The sequence below is a fragment of the Dendropsophus ebraccatus genome, chromosome 4 (assembly GCF_027789765.1).
Source record: "Dendropsophus ebraccatus isolate aDenEbr1 chromosome 4, aDenEbr1.pat, whole genome shotgun sequence".
In the NCBI taxonomy this organism is placed as follows: domain Eukaryota; kingdom Metazoa; phylum Chordata; class Amphibia; order Anura; family Hylidae; genus Dendropsophus; species Dendropsophus ebraccatus.
In genome coordinates this window covers 113,164,314-113,183,364 of record NC_091457.1, presented here as the reverse complement: position 1 = coordinate 113,183,364, position 19,051 = coordinate 113,164,314, and the positions used below count along the sequence as shown (strand labels likewise).

At 47.6% G+C, this 19,051-nt stretch overlaps 1 protein-coding gene across 2 annotated transcripts in view; it reads left to right on the top strand.

Annotated features, from left to right (window-relative positions):
• The first annotated feature begins 1,099 nt into the window (after positions 1–1,099).
• The window catches only part of COPG1 (COPI coat complex subunit gamma 1), a 29,345-nt gene continuing 11,393 nt past the window's right edge, over positions 1,100–19,051 (top strand). Inside the window, exons 1-7 of one of the 2 annotated variants that reach the window (XM_069966748.1) lie at positions 1,100–1,185; positions 14,951–15,003; positions 16,022–16,102; positions 17,371–17,442; positions 18,061–18,140; positions 18,255–18,330; positions 18,429–18,521. In XM_069966748.1, coding sequence (XP_069822849.1) covers positions 1,161–1,185; positions 14,951–15,003; positions 16,022–16,102; positions 17,371–17,442; positions 18,061–18,140; positions 18,255–18,330; positions 18,429–18,521 — 480 coding nt within the window. In that variant the 5' untranslated portion in view covers positions 1,100–1,160. Of the gene's footprint in view, positions 1,186–12,172; positions 12,289–14,950; positions 15,004–16,021; positions 16,103–17,370; positions 17,443–18,060; positions 18,141–18,254; positions 18,331–18,428; positions 18,522–19,051 lie in introns of those variants that run through there. The other variant, XM_069966747.1, reaches the window with a different exon arrangement.

The following is a 19,051-nucleotide window of genomic DNA, read 5'->3' as shown; positions in this document are numbered from 1 at the left end:
GGAAAGCATGAATCCAACAATGGTCAGGCAAGAAGAGGCAGGTGGAGCTAGTTAAAACAGGTGCAGGTGGCTCTGGATTGGCAGACGTCGGTAGCAGGTAAAGATAAGCTGCCTCAAAAAATCCCGACTTCCTCCCTGACTTAGACCTAACGTTTGCCACTGGTTTCCTGTCTTTACCTCTTCTGCTCCACTGCATCTATTTTCCCCCTCTTAAACAATTTAATATGAGATGTCATTCTAAATGGCATTTATTTTGGTTGGGGCCAACAAGCCCCTGTAATTGTAACTATCTTCTTTCCCTAGTTTTAGTGGTTCACATTATTTCTAGTCACAATATAATTCCTGTTTGTTATGATGCTTTGTATGCTTCATGTTGAAGTGACTTGTAGCCATACTGATGCTTTATTTATGCTCCTGTAAAATTTATAAAATACAATAGGACATTTTAAATAGAATTTAACAGGTTTTTGCAACATCGTGGTATCTTCAATCAAGAAAAAATAAAGGTAAAGGTGAAAGATAAAGAGAGGACGGCAAAGCCTGGAGGAGTGGAGGAACACAGGGAGCTGCTGTCAGTAAGTGCAAATAGTTACAAGTTACAAATAGTGTACACTGAACTATTTTACCGCCATTTTATGGCAAGTAACGGCCATTATTTTAAAACAATGGCCATTGTTTTTAAAAAACTGGCAATTATTTGTTATTAAATGACGGCAATCCATTCAATTTCAACAGTGTGTGAACAAACTCCTGGTTTTGGTTACAAAATACTGAGCAAAAATACTGTGTGAAAATAGCCTAAATATAATAATAATATTACGCAAAATGATGATGTAAAGGTGGAAACAAAAAAGCCCTAGTATGACAGAGGTCAGGGGAGCAGAAAGAGATGAATAAAAATCATTTTACTACAAAGACTTTTATTCTGTTGTCAGATAAGAAGAAAAAAATGGAAAGAAATTCCAAGGTTATTAGATAAATCTCACCTGGTTCAGCTTGCATTATGTCAGCTATGAAAGGGTAAACTTTCAGGTTTAGATAAGGGTTAGTCTTAGGTGACACAGTGAGACATTGTTCAAAGTACATAACTGCGAGGGAACTCATGCACTACAGAGAATGTCCTAAGCTGCAGCTCCAGGGGGCATTCAATTCTGGAAGTCATGTTCCTGTTAGACCACCCCTACGGTAGGTCCATACCCTCCATATATCTGTGTACTAGGAAGTTATAATGTTGTTAATGTGAATGTGTTGTCTGTACTAGTAATAAGTGAAAGTGATTATAATTCGTATCTGAGCCCACTTATGGAAACCTTCCGACTTAGAGCGACTGTAGTAGGGATGGGCTTTCAGGGGGGGATGTCGCAGAGTGCTATTTCATATACTGAGAATGATCCCCACCCTCTGCGTTGGCCAGATTCCTGTCGCTCCTACCAATATATATAACACTCATCAATGCTACTGAGAATGACTGAGAGACACAGAAAAATGTTTATGGCTGATTAATTTTCTGACCTAAGGAAATCTTCCTCCTTAATTGTTCCATTACCATGCTGATGATCTCCGTATTCCCAGCATGACTGAAATCTATGGTATTCGTTTATAAACTCAACTGGAGAATGCATATATGTTGATGGATGTATAAGACTAATAAGGTTGCATTCACACGTTCCTGGAAGTTGTCCGTGCTCACGGATCCGTGCGCAAGGACAATTTTTCAGCCCATTACTTTCTATTGGGCTATTCAGACGTTCCGTGATTTCAAGGATCCGTGATCTGTTCGGTTTAAAAATAGGACATGTCATAACTCCGAATGGAAGCACTGAACGGATTCCCCATAGAAATCAATGAGATCTGTGTTTTTTACAGATGTACACGGATGTGATATAATCAATGTAATTTAAAATGCTTTAAAACAGCGCTTCTCAAACTGTGAGGTGCGCCTCACTGGTGAGGCGCAGCTCGCAGTCTGGTGAGGCACAGGGTCCCGGTCTGTGGCTGACATCGGCACACAGCAGGGACTCCAGGATTTGTGGCCAGCGTTCCTGATCTGCGGCCGCTTAGCTGACAGGGAGGCTCAGCGTTCTTCCTTCAGGCGCCCGCTCAGCCCCCCTAGCAGCTTTTCTTTTTTTTAAATCTGGTGCACTGAGGCTCCGTACGGCCTCAGCGCACCACTGCTCGTGATTGGCCCGCCCACCCATCAATCACCGCCGGGCTCTCCCCCTGGGTTCCGAGTGCAGTCTGCTGCCGTCCCCGTTTGCTGTGTGCACCTGCTGCTGCCGTACCCGTCTGCTCCCCCGGAATCCCCACACACACACACGGCGCGTGCCCCCCCGGACCTCAGTTTAGTGGCCCCCGCCTCACCCAGCAGCACCCGCCGGGACCCCTCACACAGCAGCACCATCCCCCCCTCCCGGACCTGGTTAGAGGACCCCTCACCCGGCAGCACCGCCCCCCCCCCCCCGGACCTCTGATTTGCAGCCCCCGCCCAGACCCCTCACTCAGCAGCGGCCCGCGGCACCCCTGTATCCTCACCCTCCAGATGAGAAGACCAGGAACCGGCGGGACAGGTGAGATCACTCCTCCCCCCTCCTAGAAGTAAAACTCCCACCATGTCCTGCTGACAGGTCATGATGGGAGTTGTACTTCTGCAGCCTGTGGCCATCCAGGTTGCAGAATTATAACTCCCATCATGATCTGCAACCTGGATGGCCACAGATTGCAGAAGTACAACTCCCATCATGACCTGCCAGCCGGGCATGATGGGAGTTGTAGTTCTGCAAGCTGTGACCATCCAGTTTGCAGAACTACATCTCCCACCATGTAATATTTTTTCTTCTGATCAGGAAATCCTGAAGGCTTTTCCAAATGGTTTCCTGAGGGTAAAAATGGATTACTGTCAGGAAATCCTGATACTTTCCTGATGACATTTGAGGCCTCCTGATCAGGATTTCCTGACAGTAAAAACTGACACGGATATGTGAATGGGGCCTCACAGTGACAGGAGGATAGGAGCCGGACGGGCGCCTGCAAGCAGAGGCAGATCCTTTTGGGACAGGACAGCACAGAACCTGGAGGGAGCGGAGATCAGTTGTTTGCTTGCTTGCAGCCGCAGGCGCCCATCCGGCTCCTACCCTCCTGTCACTGTGATTGATTGTCCCTCGGAACCCAGGGGGAGAGCGTGGCACCGGTGGTGATGGACAGGTGGGCGGGCCAATCACGAGCAGTGGTGCACTAACACTGTACGGAGCCTCGGTGCACCAGAATAAAAAAAAAATGGCTGCGCCATGAGGGGGCTGAGCGGGCGGCTGGAGGAAGTGCGCTGCGATTCCCTGTCAACTGAGCGGCCGAAGGTTAGGGGACATGTGTGTGGAAAACGGGGAGGGGGACATATGGGGGACATATGGAAACCAGGGGGAGAGGGGGACATATGGACAACAGGGGGAGAGGGTCAGGTGGGGTAGGAGGTCAGGTAGGGTGGTGTGTGTGTGTGTGTGTGTGTGTCGGAGGTCAGGTGGGGGAGTGTGTGTGGGGGGGGTCAGGTGGGGTGGAGTGTGTGTAGAGGGGTCAGGTTGATTGCAGGCAGAGAGGGTACCTTAACTGGTGGATACAGCAGGGGGCATTATTACTATGTTTGGGGGCACAGCAGGGGGCATTATTACTATATGGGGCATGGGTCCCCAAACTGCGGCCCTCCAGCTGTTGCAAAACTACATTTCCCATCCTGCCTGGACAGCCAAATCCAAAGCTTTAGCTGTCCAGGCATGATGGGAGTTGTGGTTTCGCAACAGCTGGAGGGCCGCAGTTTGGAGACCCATGATATGGGGGCACAGCAGGGGACATTATTACTATATGGGGACACAGCAAGAGACATTATTACTATATGGGGGCACAGTAGGGGACATTATTACTATATGGGGACACAGCAAGAGAAATTATCACTATATAGGGGCACAGTAGAGGGCATTATTACTATATGGGGGCACAGCAGTGAGCATTATTTCTATATGGAGACACAGCAAGAGACATTATTACTATATGGGGGCACAGCAGGGAGCATTATTACTATATGGGGACACAGCAGGAGAGATTATTACTATATGGAGGCACATCAGGAGGCATTATTACTATATGGGGGCATAGCAGTGGGCGTTATTATTGTATGAGGGTCCCAGTCGGGGCATTATTACTATATGGGGAAAAGCAGGGGATCTTACGCACAGGTGGCAACCCACATACCTAATCTGGGGGATTTAACTGTTTGCGGTGCACTACAGGGAATTTAACTATTTGTGGGACACTGATGTGTCACTATTGGGGGAATTAACTATTTGTAGGTCACTAGTGGGGTTATTAACTGTTTGTGGGGCACTAGTGGGGTTATTAACTGTTTGTGGGGCACTATTGAAGGTATTAAAGGACAAGTGCCATGAAAAACTATTTCCCAGTAATTGAAGCACATTACAAAGTTATATAACTTCACCTACCTGCCTCCCTTCCCTGTCTTTTCCCCCCCTCCACCCCCCAGCAGGAAGTGTCCTAACTCACACAGACCTAATGACTGCCATCACCGTCACCAGGCAGCTCCTTCTTGTGAGGATGAGTCATCAGCAGGAGGGCTGCTCTAGGTCCTGTTACAGCAGCCCCCCCTCCCCAGTCTAAGTGATGGCTTGCAGTTGTTCAGCCAATGGGAGCTGAGAAAGCTGAGTCACCTGACAAGGCAGGGGAGGGGGAGGCTAGTGTAACAGGAGAAGGAGCTAAGAGAAGAGCTTGGTAATCAGGTCTGTGTGAGTCAGGACACTTCCTGGTGGGGGGTGGAGGGGGGAAAAGACAGGGAAGGGAGGCAGATAGATGATTGAAGCATATTACAGTTATATAACTTTGTAATGTGCTTCAATTACTGGGAAAAAGGTTTTCATGGCACTTGTCCTTTAACTACTATATGGGAGCTATTATAGGAATACCTACTACTTTGACAGTGCCAGGAACACTACACATCATTCTGACAGTGACAGGAATGCCAAATGTACAGAAATAAAGTAATGAGGAGAAAGGCAGCTACCACAGGAAGAGGAGGTTAAGAGTAGAAGTGTGCGTGTGTGTGGTATACAGGTGGAGCACTATGTGGTAATGGGTTACTGCAGGTGGAGCAGTATGTATTTTCTGCACTGTTGGTGGTTTACTAAAGGTGAAGCAACATTTATTTCTGCATTTTGGTGTTGTTTTGACGCTGCTCTGGGATATTATGTGCACTACATGGCGGTATAGTTGTATATGTTTGTTGGTGAGGCCCGAGCATCAACATGAATTGCCGGGTGAGGCCCGAGAACAAAGAGTTTGAGAAGCAATGCTTTAAAACACCGGATCACTGAGGTAGCTACCGGACCACAATCACGGACCAGGAAAATCACTGAACGTGTGAATGCAGCCTTAGGCGAGCTGACCAAATGTGTCTTTCTGTCTGTGTATAAGACTTCACATGCAGGTATATAGTTGTATAAATCTAGAACAGAGGTTCTTAACCTGTCGCTCGCCAGCTGTTGCAGAACTACAACTACCAGCGTGATCAGACAAGTGTGCCCTTAAAGGGCTAATACCATACAGTACGAACCAGTCTATACCGATAAGGATTGACCCCCATGTTCACGATGGAACAATCCAGATGGACCCTTACAGCACATAACACAATTTGTAATGATGTAATTATATTAGCCATATTTGTCACTTATTACTTCCTTCTATTATATATATATATATATATATATATATATATATATATATATATAATTTTTTATTGGGTCTAGCTGTATATTGATTCCAAAACTACATCAGCAAAAGGTGAAAATCCGCTGCATCCTGCATCCCCCCTGCCCTTCCAGCCATAATAGAGACTCGTGTACGCGTAACACAGTTGACCGTTCACTAACGGTAGATGCTAGAGTGTATCCTCTCCTTTGAGGTGTGATGTCACCAGGAGGGGCGGGGCCTCGACCGGAAGTAGGAAGTAGTGAGCTGCTGCACCATTCACTGTGCAGAAACAGAGTGAAGGAAGCTGCAATATCCATAGTAGCATGGAGGGGTATACAGGGGGAGAGGACTGGTGTGTGGGGTCTGTATACAGGGGGAGAGGACTGGTGTGTGGGGTCTGTATACAGGGGGAGAGGACTGGTGTGTGGTCTGTATACAGGGGAGAGGACTGGTGTGGGGGGGGGGGGCTGTATACAGGGGGAGAGGACTGGTGTGTGTGGTCTGTATACAGGGGGAGAGGACAGGCATGTGTGGGGTCTGTATACAGGGGAGAGGACTGGTGTGTGTGGTCTGTATACAGGGGAGAGGACTGGTGTGTGGGGTCTGTATACAGGGGGAGAGGACTGGTGTGTGTGGGGTCTGTATACAGGGGAGAGGACTGGTGTGTGGGGTCTGTATACAGGGGGAGAGGACTGGTGTGTGGGGTCTGTATACAGGGGGAGAGGACTGGTGTGTGTGGTCTGTATACAGGGGAGAGGACTGGTGTGTGGGGTCTGCATACAGGGGGAGAGGACTGGTGTGTGGGGTCTGCATACAGGGGGAGAGGACTGGTGTGTGGGGTCTGTATACAGGGGAGAGGACTGGTGTGTAGGGTCTGTATACAGGGGAGAGGACTGGTGTGTGGGGTCTGTATACAGGGGGAGAGGACTGGTGTGTGTGGGGTCTGTATACAGGGGGAGAGGTCTGGTGTGTGGGGTCTGTATACAGGGGGAGAGGACTGGTGTGTGGGGTCTGTATACAGGGGAGAGGACTGGTGTGTGGGGTCTGTATACAGGGGAGAGGACAGGCATGTGTGGGGTCTGTATACAGGGGAGAGGACTGGTGTGTGGGGTCTGTATACAGGGGGAGAGGACTGGTGTGTGTGGGGTCTGTATACAGGGGGAGAGGACTGGTGTGTGGGGTCTGTATACAGGGGAGAGGACTGGTGTGTGGGGTCTGTATACAGGGGAGAGGACTGGAGTGTGTGGGGTCTGTATACAGGGGAGAGGACTGGTGTGGGGGGGTCTGTATACAGGGGGAGAGGACTGGTGTGGGGTCTGTATATAGGGGGAGAGGACTGGTGTGTGGGTTCTATATACAGGGGAGAGGACTAGTGTGTGGGGGGTCTATATACAGGGGGAGAGGACTGGTGTGTGTGTGGGGTCTGTATACAGGGGGAGAGGACTGGTGTGTGGGGTCTGTATACAGGGGGAGAGGACTGGTGTGGGGGGGGTCTGTATACAGGGGGAGAGGACTGGTGTGGGGGGTCTGTATACAGGGGGAGAGGAGTGGTGTGGGGGGTCTGTATATAGGGGGAGAGGACTGGTGTGGGGGGTCTGTATACAGGGGGAGAGGACTGGTGTGGTGGGGGGGTCTGTATACAGGGGGAGAGGACTGGTATGTGGGGTTTGTATACAGGGGAGAGGACTGGTATGTGGGGTCTGTATACAGGGGGAGAGAACCCCTGTGCACAGACACCCCACACTGGTCCCCTCTCCCCCTGTATACAGACCCCACACACTAGTCCTCTCCCCCTGTATACAGACCCCCCCACACACACACCAGTCCTCTCCCCCTGTATACAGACTCACACCAGTCCTCTCCCCCGTATACAGACCCCCCCCACACACACCAGTCCTCTTTCCTGTATACAGACCCCACACACACCAGTCCTCTCCCCTGTATACAGACCCCACACACACCAGTCCTCTCCCCCTGTATACAGACCCCACACACCAGTCCTCTCCCCTGTATACAGACCCCCCCCCCACACCAGTCCTCTCACCCTGTATACACCCCCCCCCACACCAGTCCTCTCCCCTGTATACACCCCCCCCCACACCAGTCCTCTCCCCTGTATACAGACCCCCCCACACCAGTCCTCTCCCCTGTATACAGACCCCCCCACACTAGTCCTCTCCCCTGTATACAGACCCCACACACACCAGTCCTCTCCCCTGTATAAAGACCCCACACACACCAGTCCTCTCCCCCTCTATACAGACCCCCCACACACCAGTCCTCTCCCCCTGTATACAGACCCTACACACCAGTCCTCTCCCTGTATACAGACCCCACACACCAGTCCTTTCCCCCTGTATACAGACCACACACACCAGTCCTCTCCCCCTGTATACAGACCCTACACACCAGTCCTCTTCCCTGTATACAGCCCGCCCCCCACTCCAGTCCTCTCCCCCTGTATACAGACCCTACACACCAGTCCTCTCCCCCTGTGTACAGACCCCACACACACCAGTCCTCTCCCCTGTATACAGACCCCACACACACCAGTCCTCTCCCCTGTATACAGACCCCACACACACCAGTCCTCTTCCCTGTATAAAGACCCCACACACACCAGTCCTCTCCCCCTCTATAAAGACCCCACACACACCAGTCCTCTCCCCCTGTATACAGACCCCACACACACACACCAGTCCTCTCCCCCTGTATACACCCCCCACACACACCAGTCCTCTCCCCCTGTATACAGACCCTACACACCAGTCCTCTCCCTGTATACAGACCCCACACACCAGTCCTTTCCCCCTGTATACAGACCCCACACACACCAGTCCTCTCCCCTGTATACAGACCCCACACACACCAGTCCTCTCCCCTGTATACAGACCCCACACACACCAGTCCTCTCCCCTTGTATACAGACCCCACACACCAGTCCTCTCCCCCTGTATACAGACTACACACACCAGTCCTCTCCCCTGTATACAGACCCCACACACCAGTCCTCTCCCCTGTATACAGACCCCCACACACCAGTCCTCTCCCCCTGTATACAGACCCCACACACCAGTCCTCTCCCCTGTATACAGACCACACACACCAGTCCTCTCCCCCTGTATACAGACCACACACACCAGTCCTCTCCCCTGTATACAGACCCCACACACGCCAGTCTTCTCCCCTGTATACAGACCCCACACACCAGTCCTCTCCCCTGTATACAGACCCCACACACCAGTCCTCTCCCCTGTATACAGACCCCACACACCAGTCCTCTCCCCTGTATACAGACCACACACCAGTCCTCTCCCCCTGTATGCAGACCCCACACACCAGTCCTCTCCCCTGTATACAGACCACACACCAGTCCTCTCCCCCTGTATGCAGACCCCACACACCAGTCCTCTCCCCCTGTATGCAGACCCCACACACACCAGTCCTCTCCCCCTGTATACAGACCCCACACACCAGTCCTCTCCCCCTGTATACAGAACACACACACACACACCAGTCCTCTCCCCCTGTATACAGACCCCACACACCAGTCCTCTCCCCCTGTATGCAGACCCCACACACACCAGTCCTCTCCCCCTGTATACAGACCACACACACCAGTCCTCTCCCCCTGTATACAGACCACACACACCAGTCCTCTCCCCCTGTATACAGACCACACACACCAGTCCTCTCCCCCTGTATACAGACCCCACACACCAGTCCTCTCCCCCTGTATACAGACCCCACACACCAGTCCTCTCCCCCTGTATGCAGACCCCACACACACCAGTCCTCTCCCCCTGTATACAGACCACACACACCAGTCCTCTCCCCCTGTATACAGACCACACACACCAGTCCTCTCCCCCTGTATACAGACCACACACACCAGTCCTCTTCCCCTGTATACAGACCCCACACACCAGTCCTCTCCCCCTGTATACAGCCCCCCCCCCCACACCAGTCCTGTATACAGACCCCACACACCGGTCCTCTCCTCCCTGTATACAGACCCCACACACCAGTCCTCTCCCCCTGTATACAGACCACACACACCAGTCCTCTCCCCTGTATACAGACCCCACACACACCAGTCCTCTCCCCTGTATACAGACCCCACACACCAGTCCTGTTCCTTGTACACACAATGGTGTATTACACCAAAGGTTTCCTGGCCGTTACGTCTGATAATCATTTGGTGTAATAATCCATGTTATCAGCTGATTGTGGTCTTCAAACTGGTCGAGTAATCCAGATCACGATAGTGCTGCTGTCTACAATGGGCAGCTTGAACAATCTAAGGATTTTTTGGGCTGCCCCTCCCGCAGCTGCCCGCAGTTCCCCCAGTCACTGTCTGTGTGTGTAATAACACAGAAAATGTGCAGGGAACAAAGGGGAAGAAAGCACTGGCCTAAAACATCGCCGCTCGCTTTCACCTCTTAATCATGCTGTGTAATATGACTCGCTCAGGGAGAAGCTCAGAAGAGAGGATACGCTCAGAGGAGAGGATACATACTAGACTGTATACCCTGCAGTTAGAAAAGAGAACATTCTAGACCAGAGATGTCAGACTCAGGCCCTCCAGCAGTTGCAGAACTACAATTCCCACCATGTCTGGACAAGTAAGGCATGATGGGAAATGTAGTCTGTAACAGCCGAGGGATGAAGTCTGACACCTGTGGTCTAGACCTTTCAAAACTGCACTTGCTAGAATGTATGCCCTCTCAGAGGAGAGGATACACCTAGTGGAGATGCCCTCTCAGAGGAGAGGGTACACCTGGTGGAGATGCCCTCTCAGAGGAGAGGATACACCTGGTGGAGATGCCCTCTCAGAGGAGAGGATACACCTGGTGGAGATGCCCTCTCAGAGGAGAGGGTACACCTGGTGGAGATGCCCTCTCAGAGGAGAGGATACACTCCAGACATTTCAGTACTAAACATTCTAGAATGTATGCCCTCTCAGAGGAGAGGATACTCGATGGACTTTACATTACTAGGCTATGTTCACACATAAAACACAGCACTCGGTTTTGGTCGAAGAAAGAATGACCGAAATACTATGTGTGAACATAGCCCTAAACATGCTAGGATGTATACCCTGCAGTGAGAAACTCAGAGGAGAGGATACATTCTAGACACTTCAGTACTGAACATGCTAGAATGTATCCTCTCCTCTGAGTGTATCCTCTTTTCTGAGTTTCTCACTGCAGGGGATACATTTAGCATGTTCAGTACTGAAATGCCTAGAATGTATCCTCTCCTCTGACTATATCCTCTCCTTTGAGTTTCTCACTGCAGGGGATACATTCTAGCATCTTCAGTACTGAAATGGCTAGAATGTATCCTCTTCTCTGAGTATATCCTCTCCTCTGAGTTTCTCACTGTAGGGGATACATTCTAGCATCTTCAGTACTGAAATGGCTAGAATGTATCCTCTCCTCTGAGTATATCCTCTCCTCTGAGTTTCTCACTGTAGGGGATACATTCTAGCATTTTCACTACTGAACATGCTAGAATGTATCCTCTCCTTTGAGGCTCTCACTGTAGGGGAAACATTCTAGCATGTTCAGTACTAAAATGGCTAGAATGTATCCTCTCCTCTGAGTATATCCTCTCCTTTGAGGCTCTCACTGTAGGGGATACATTCTAGCATCTTCAGTACTGAAATGGCTAGAATGTATCCTCTTCTCTGAGTATATCCTCTCCTCTGAGTTTCTCACTGTAGGGGATACATTCTAGCATTTTCACTACTGAACATGCTAGAATGTATCCTCTCCTTTGAGGCTCTCACTGTAGGGGAAACATTCTAGCATGTTCAGTACTAAAATGGCTAGAATGTATCCTCTCCTCTGAGTATATCCTCTCCTTTGAGGTTCTCACTGTAGGGGAAACATTCTAGCATCTTCAGTACTGAAATGGCTAGAATGTATCCTCTTCTCTGAGTGTCTCACTATAGGGGATTCATTATAGTGCCTAGAATGTATCCTCTCCTCTGAGAGGGTATATATTTTAGACATTTCAATACTAAACATAATAGAATGTATCCCCTGCAGAAACTCAAAGGAGAGGATATATTCAGAGGAGAGGATACATTCTAGCCATTTCAGTACTGAAGATGCTAGAATGTATCCCCTACAGTGAGACACTCAGAGGAGAGGATACATTCTAGCCATTTCAGTACTGAAGATGCTAGAATGTATCCCCTACAGTGAGAGCCTCAAAGGAGAGGATACATTCTAGCATTTTCACTACTGAAGATGCTAGAATGTATCCCCTACAGTGAGAAACTCAAAGGAGAGGATACATTCTAGGCTCTACCGTTCACTAACCATGCGCCAGCCGTAAAGCGCTGCAAGGACGCATGCGTGGTCGTCACTTGCCCAAAAATCCTGACGTTCCGCCTTCTTTGCCACCACGCATGCGCGGACTGTGTTGTCAGGGGTGACGTGTCCCGGTGACAGCCTGGCAGGAAGTGGCGGAGCTCGTATCAGGGAGTCGCAGAGATGCTGAAGAAGTTCGATAAGAAGGACGAGGAGTCCGGTGAGAGTGCGGGATGTGGGCGGAGGGGTGACGGGGACTGAGGCCGGGGCCTGTCGGCAGGTGCTCAGGTCATTTATGACTCCATTACCGGTGGGTGTGAGGAGCCGGGCCTTGTACAGTGTACAGAGCCTCCTGCAGTCACTCACCTGTACACTATGGCTTATATCAGGGCTGACTGTGCTTCCTCCTGATACTGGGAGCAGAAAGTCCCAGCATGCTGTGTGTCACCCCTGCAGTGCATGCTGGGACTTGTAGTGTCACACACAGCTCAGCTGCCCCCTGCCCTTGCTTGAGTTTCCCAGAGTTTTCTGATGATAGGAAACTGTATAAAGTTATCCCCAGTAGCAAAAGAATTATCATTATTGCTTTTTACTACTAGAATAAACTGCACAGTATACTTAGTTTTTGATTCTCCATAGTTCCCTCAGCCTGTGTGATTTACCCCTGCTCCCTGATGATGTGTTATCCTTAGTGATGTCATGTGACCATAGAGGGCACAGGTTACATGCTCGCCTCTACCCCTGCTCCCTGTAAGGGCAATACAAGGGGCGTACCCAGTCTTATAAGAGGGGCTCCCATTCTGTCAGGCTCTGCTCGTCTATTTAATACATGGTCTCTCATTCTCATTTTTTCAGTTTTACTGGCATCAGGTCATTCGTGCGTGATCAGAGTTTGGGGGCTTTACTCAGGGCCACGCCATCTTGCTTTGATCTATTAGGGCAGTGCTTCACAATTCCAGTCCTCAGGCCTCACCAACAGGTCATGTTTTGAGGATTTCCCATACAAAAAGCACCTGTGCTAATACCTGATGCACTGAGTATAATTATTTCACCTGTGAAATACTAAGGAAATCCTCAAAACATGACCTGTTGGTGAGGCCTGAGGACTGGAATTGAGAAGCACTGTATTAGAGTATGTCCACACTATGGAATCCTGACGGATCACCTGCCGCACATTCCGCAGCATCATGCATCTCAGCTAGTCCCATAGGCTTTATTCTATGGTTTGGCAAATTCTGCTGTCTGCCCGGTTATCCACCTAAATTCCGTAGTGTGGTTGTGCCCTCATGGGGATCTTTCAGATTTTACAAAGTGTCTGTTGATTTGATAATAGCACATCAGGCGTTAGCGGTTTTCCTATCATGAACAACGTAATCTGTGACAAAGAAGCTTGCATTGCAGGTATGAACAGAGCCTTAAAGGGGTAGTGCGGCGCTAAAAAAATATTCATAGAATAACACACATTACAAAGTTATACAACTTTGTAATGTATGTTATGTCTGTGAATCGCCCCCGCCCGTGTACCCGGAAGTGTGTGTTCCATTATATATTACCTGATCCGTGTCGAGGGCCGTCCGCCATTTTGTGCCAAACGTCATCTTCGGACAGCCGGCCAAATCCTTGCCCCCGTCCCCCCTCCGCCGCGTCACAACTGTGCTCAGCTGCGATTGGCTGAGCACAGTTGTGACGCGGCGGAGGGGGGGGGGCGGCGGCAAGGATTCGGTCGTCCGTCCGAAGATGACGTTTGGCACAAAATGGCGGACGGCCCTCGACACGGATCAGGTAATGTATAATGCAACACACACTTCCGGGTACACGGGCGGGGGTGGTGGGACACGGGAAGGGGGCGATTCACAGACATAACACACATTACAAAGTTGTATAACTTTGTAATGTGTGTTATTCTGTGAATAATTTATTAGCGCCGCACTACCCCTTTAAGGCCCTATTACACCAAAAGATGTCTGACAGATTATTTTACAGATTTTTTCAGCCAAAGCCAGGAATGGATTTGAAAAGTGGAGAAATCTCAGTCTTATCTTTTCAACCTGTTCTCTGTTTATAGTCCATTTCTGACTTTGGCTAAAATAATCTGTCAGACATCTTTTGGTGTAATAGGGCCTTTAGGGTAAGTTCACACTTTTTTCAGTCTGTTTATTAGATCCGTTTTTAAATGGTAACTTTTAATGTACATAAAAACATGGTCAACCACGCTTTGGGGAAGCTTAAAAAAAATCCATTTTTTTTTTTTTAAATAATGCAAGCCAATGGAAAAACGAATCAAAACAGATGCACACAATTGCAGTGTGGTCGTATCTTTACAGCCACACTGTGCAAGTAGCTGCACTCTCAGGGTATGTTCACACTGTGTGTTTTTATGGTGGGGTAACAACAAAATCTTTAAAAGAAACCACACAGCATTCTTTGCATCATATAATTTTGGTTGTGGATGCCGTTCTATGGTGCCAGTCGGTGTCCTGCATCTCCAGCACATATTCTAGAGGAGCACACTTATACTAATATGTGACTTGTCAATTATTTTAGTGTATATTTCAAATTTATGTGCAAATAAAAGATGTGGCGCAATTCCCAGTGTGGACTGCGGTGTATATTGCCTTTGAAAACAATAGGAAAGACATTGCAGTGTGCTTTTTTGGCATGCATCACATGATGTGCACTGAAATTCTTAGTGAGAACATGCGCTTAGAAGTCCACAATGCAGAGATCTTGTAGAATTCATTACAGGCACAACACACAGACTAAGCTACATGCAGTTCAGTTGAATCATGGCTTTTCATACACAGGGCAGGACTATAGACAATGTTATTTTCTACCATATTTCCAAGCCAGCTGAGTAATAACTTTTGTCCCTGTGATTTCAGGTGGTGGCGCCAATCCTTTCCAGCACTTGGAGAAAAGTGCAGTTCTTCAGGAGGTGAGTTTTATATCTTCTCTCTAAAGAAGTATGTCTCTTACCTTTATCTTCAGCGCCGTTCCTGTGCAGTTAGTTGTTTAATCCTTGATCCAATAAGGCCGTTTGGAGCACTTCCCCGCCCCAAAGCATCGATTCAGCTTTCTCCAGTGATAATCACTACAAGGCACTGCTCCATACGGCCTTACTAGACAGAAGACTAAAGTGTATGGGAATGACACAGAGGATGAAGGTAACAGACATAGCTCCCTATTGTGCACAGGGCACTGAGGATGAAGTTATCAGCAGGTTAGATTCATCTAACCTGCAGATAGTTCCCTTTTAGGGAGGGTTCACACAGGACGACTTGCAGTGGAAATCTCGCTGCGAGTTTTGGAGCGAGATCCACTACGAGGTAAGGTCCTGGCAGGTGTCTGTGAATACATACATATTTCAGACCGCTGCGAGTATGTAAATTAGCCGGACCCTTAATCCCTGAATTGGCTTCCGCTGTCGGTATACACTACCTGTCTCCTTGCTGCACGGGGACCCGGCTTCCTGCTCTGCCGCCCAGCCAATCAGTGTGTTGCCCAGCCGCAGCCACTGATTGGCTGGGCGGCAGAGCAGGAAGCCAGAACCCCGTGCAGCAAGGAGTCAGGTAATGTTTACAGACAGCGGGAGCCGATGAAGGGGTTAAGGGGTCGGCTGAATGACATGCTCGCAGCAGTCTTTCTGTCCCTTGTGGTTTTCGGTGGGGTTCCTAGCCTGAAGAAATAGCAATTTTATACATGTCTATGATCAGGACAGGTTTTCAGCCTTCTACTGTAGCAAGAAAAGTTTCCTTTCACTAAAAGCAATTAGAAATCTTGAAAAGTTAACTTTTCATTATACAGTGGATACATGCTCAAACATAAAACTAAAATTCTCTTTTATTTATGAGCTGGAGGGTACAAGATCCTCCTTGGGTTTTATAACTGTATCAGAGGGTTCTTAGAGATGTGTTTACATATCCACTCATTGCTTATGGCATCTTTATTTCTAGGCTCGTTTGTTTAATGAGACTCCCATCAACCCTCGAAAATGTGCTCACATCCTGACCAAGATCCTGTATCTTATAAACCAGGTATGCTTTCTCTATTACATTGGATGCCATAGGAGGAGTTCTCTGCCAGTGTGACACTTGTTTGGGACATAGGATTCTCTTGATTTGTATAAATGAGATTTTTAACAAACAAACAACATGTTCTAAAAGTGGTGTAGTAGATTTAGGTAAAACTGATTGGTTCTGTGGGAGGCTTCCTTACTTTTCTCTTGCTTAATGAAGGAGTGGGCTGATTTAGATTTAATTAGAAAAAAAGGAAGATATACTCACCCATACTCACCCATAACATATAACTATCATTTAAAAAAAAATGTCTGACATGTCATAGCGACATGCCAGAAGTTTGCATCAGCCAGGGTCTGGGTGCTGAGACTCACGCCGATCGCTAGAGCGAAGGGCTACAAACGCTCTTCCCCCTTCTTCTCTGCTATAAACTTGTTATACAAGGGCTTCGCTTTTTAATGGGAGCCTGTGTACAGAATTTCCGTAAGTTCGAAAGACTTCCATTATAATTATATAGATTGCTTGTGTCAGTAGTTACAGCAGAGTGTGATGATCAGCTATTTACAATGGTTCTGATGAACAGCTGATCAGCCAGGGGTGACCGTGACATTAAAGGGCATTAAAAGCTTTTTCCCAGTAATTAAAGCACAATACAAAGTTATATAACTCTGTAATACGCTTTAGTCACTTATCTGCCCCCCTTCCCTATCTTTTGCCCCCCTCAATCCCCTAATTCATACCTAATGACTGTTGACCCCAGGCTGCTCTCTGGGAGACATTTTGTGATAATGACATCATCAAGAGGGAGGCGGGTCTAAGCCCTGTCAAGGCAGCCTCCCTATATCAGATGACTCAGGTTGCTCAGCTCTGATTGGCTGAGCAAGATGTAAGCCATCTAAAAGTTCTACAGAGTCAGTTAGACATCACAGGAGACAAAGTGCATCATGGGAAAGCCCAAACCAGGAAGTAAAGAAAAAATGAAGCCACCAACTGGAGCTTCAGGGACCTACAAACAGCGGGAAATTCAAACGGAAACAGACTCAGGAGGGATGGTAAATGTAAAAACTGTTTATGATTGGTTTTTTTTTTCATCAGCGCCAGAGTACCCCTTTCATTAGATAGTGATAGCCCATTAAAAAGATAGGTCTGGAAAAACCCTTTATTAGTGTACTATCATATTGCTTAGAAAGTCCCTTTAATAGCCACCAGAAAAAGATTTGTTGAGGCTGCTCTCTCTCATCTCCTGAATACTGTTCATACGTTTTTTTTCTCCTCTTTCTTTACAGGGGGAGCACATGGGAGCCACAGAAGCAACAGAAGCTTTCTTTGCTATGACCAAATTGTTCCAGTCAAATGATGTGAGTGATTCATACCGTTTACATAACATTTTGGATGCAAATTCTTTGTTCTATGGTTTTGGCCAACCAGTACAGAGTTTTGGAGCAAAAATAAGGGCCAATTTTTGTTCTTTATCTTATTTGCATAAGAATAATAGAGAAGCCACTTAAAATTTAATCTCTCGTTGAAATTGTATACAGTCACTAGGGTACAAGCTCTTTGCTTTCTGTCATTGATCCAGAAGCTGAAAGCGTTTGCTGTCCAGCTGACACAGATGCAGGAATTGTCACAAGCTGTGCTCCTATGTTTGGACCATTTCATAAGGCATTTGTAGTGCACGAATACCACATATTATAACATGAGACTTTAATACAACTAAGTCATACAATCAGAATGTTTCTTTTTATTGACAGCAAGCAGAGATTTTAAATGCAAAGAACTGAAACACAGTTACAAACACATTAATCTAGGTTCACACCTGAAGCTTTGTTCAGGGTCTCTGACCAGTAAACAGAGCCTGCTGGTCTGATGGTCTTCTGTGCCAGAGGCCCCAAATGGAGTGTATGTATCAATATGTATAAATGACTCTGTACTTTTACTCTGTTGAAGCAAAATGTTATCACGTGTTTCTCCTCCAGCCCACACTGCGCAGGATGTGCTACCTCACGATAAAGGAGATGGCGAGTATCTCTGAAGATGTGATCATTGTCACCAGTAGGTGAGTTCTGGCATCTAATCTGATACCATATATGATTTAAGCCTCTAGTTATATATACACATGCCTTTTAGCTTAATTTGTGTTACAGATTAATGGTTGATGTTTTGTTTGCAGTTTAACCAAAGACATGACCGGGAAAGATGACAGCTACAGAGGTCCAGCAGTACGTGCCCTATGTAAAATCACTGATGTAAGTCCTGCCTTTTCCTGCCTGTTAGGTTATCTTCTTTTTAGCAAAACATTGAAAGTTCAGTATCTTAGTATAATACTCTGTTTGCTTCCGTTTAGAGCACCATGCTGCAGGCCATCGAGCGCTACATGAAACAGGCAATTGTGGACAAAGTGCCAAGTGTATCCAGCTCTGCTCTTGTTTCTTCTCTGGTATGTTATAAAATCCCACTAGATACACTGGGTCACGTTTATAAAACCAGTCACTGTTTTTCTTGCATAGAGTAAAATATGCTACAGGCACGTGTATCGTGCATGACTTATTTTAAAGAGACTCTGTCAGTAGGTTTATGCTGCCCTAACTAAGAGTAGTATAAACTAGTGATAGAGAAGCTAGTAGTTGTCTGTATAAAGCTGTCAATCAGCAGCTAAAGGGAGTGGTGTATTCTCCTGCATATCAGAAGAACGGCTGAACAGAATGATGTAAGTAGTACACAGCTCTTTTATCAGTTTATTCTGCCCTCATTTGAGGCATTATACACACTTTTGTCTTAATGCAATATCCTATATCCTATCATATACCTTGTGGTCAACTATTTGCATGCAGCCTCTCTGCTGCTACTACAGCTTTGCTTACAATTTACACCAAAAAGAAAAAAATGCTGAACTTACGTAGCAAGAAAATTCAATCTTTATTAAATACATGTATTTTAAAACAATTCATAAAAGAGAAAAAACCTAAC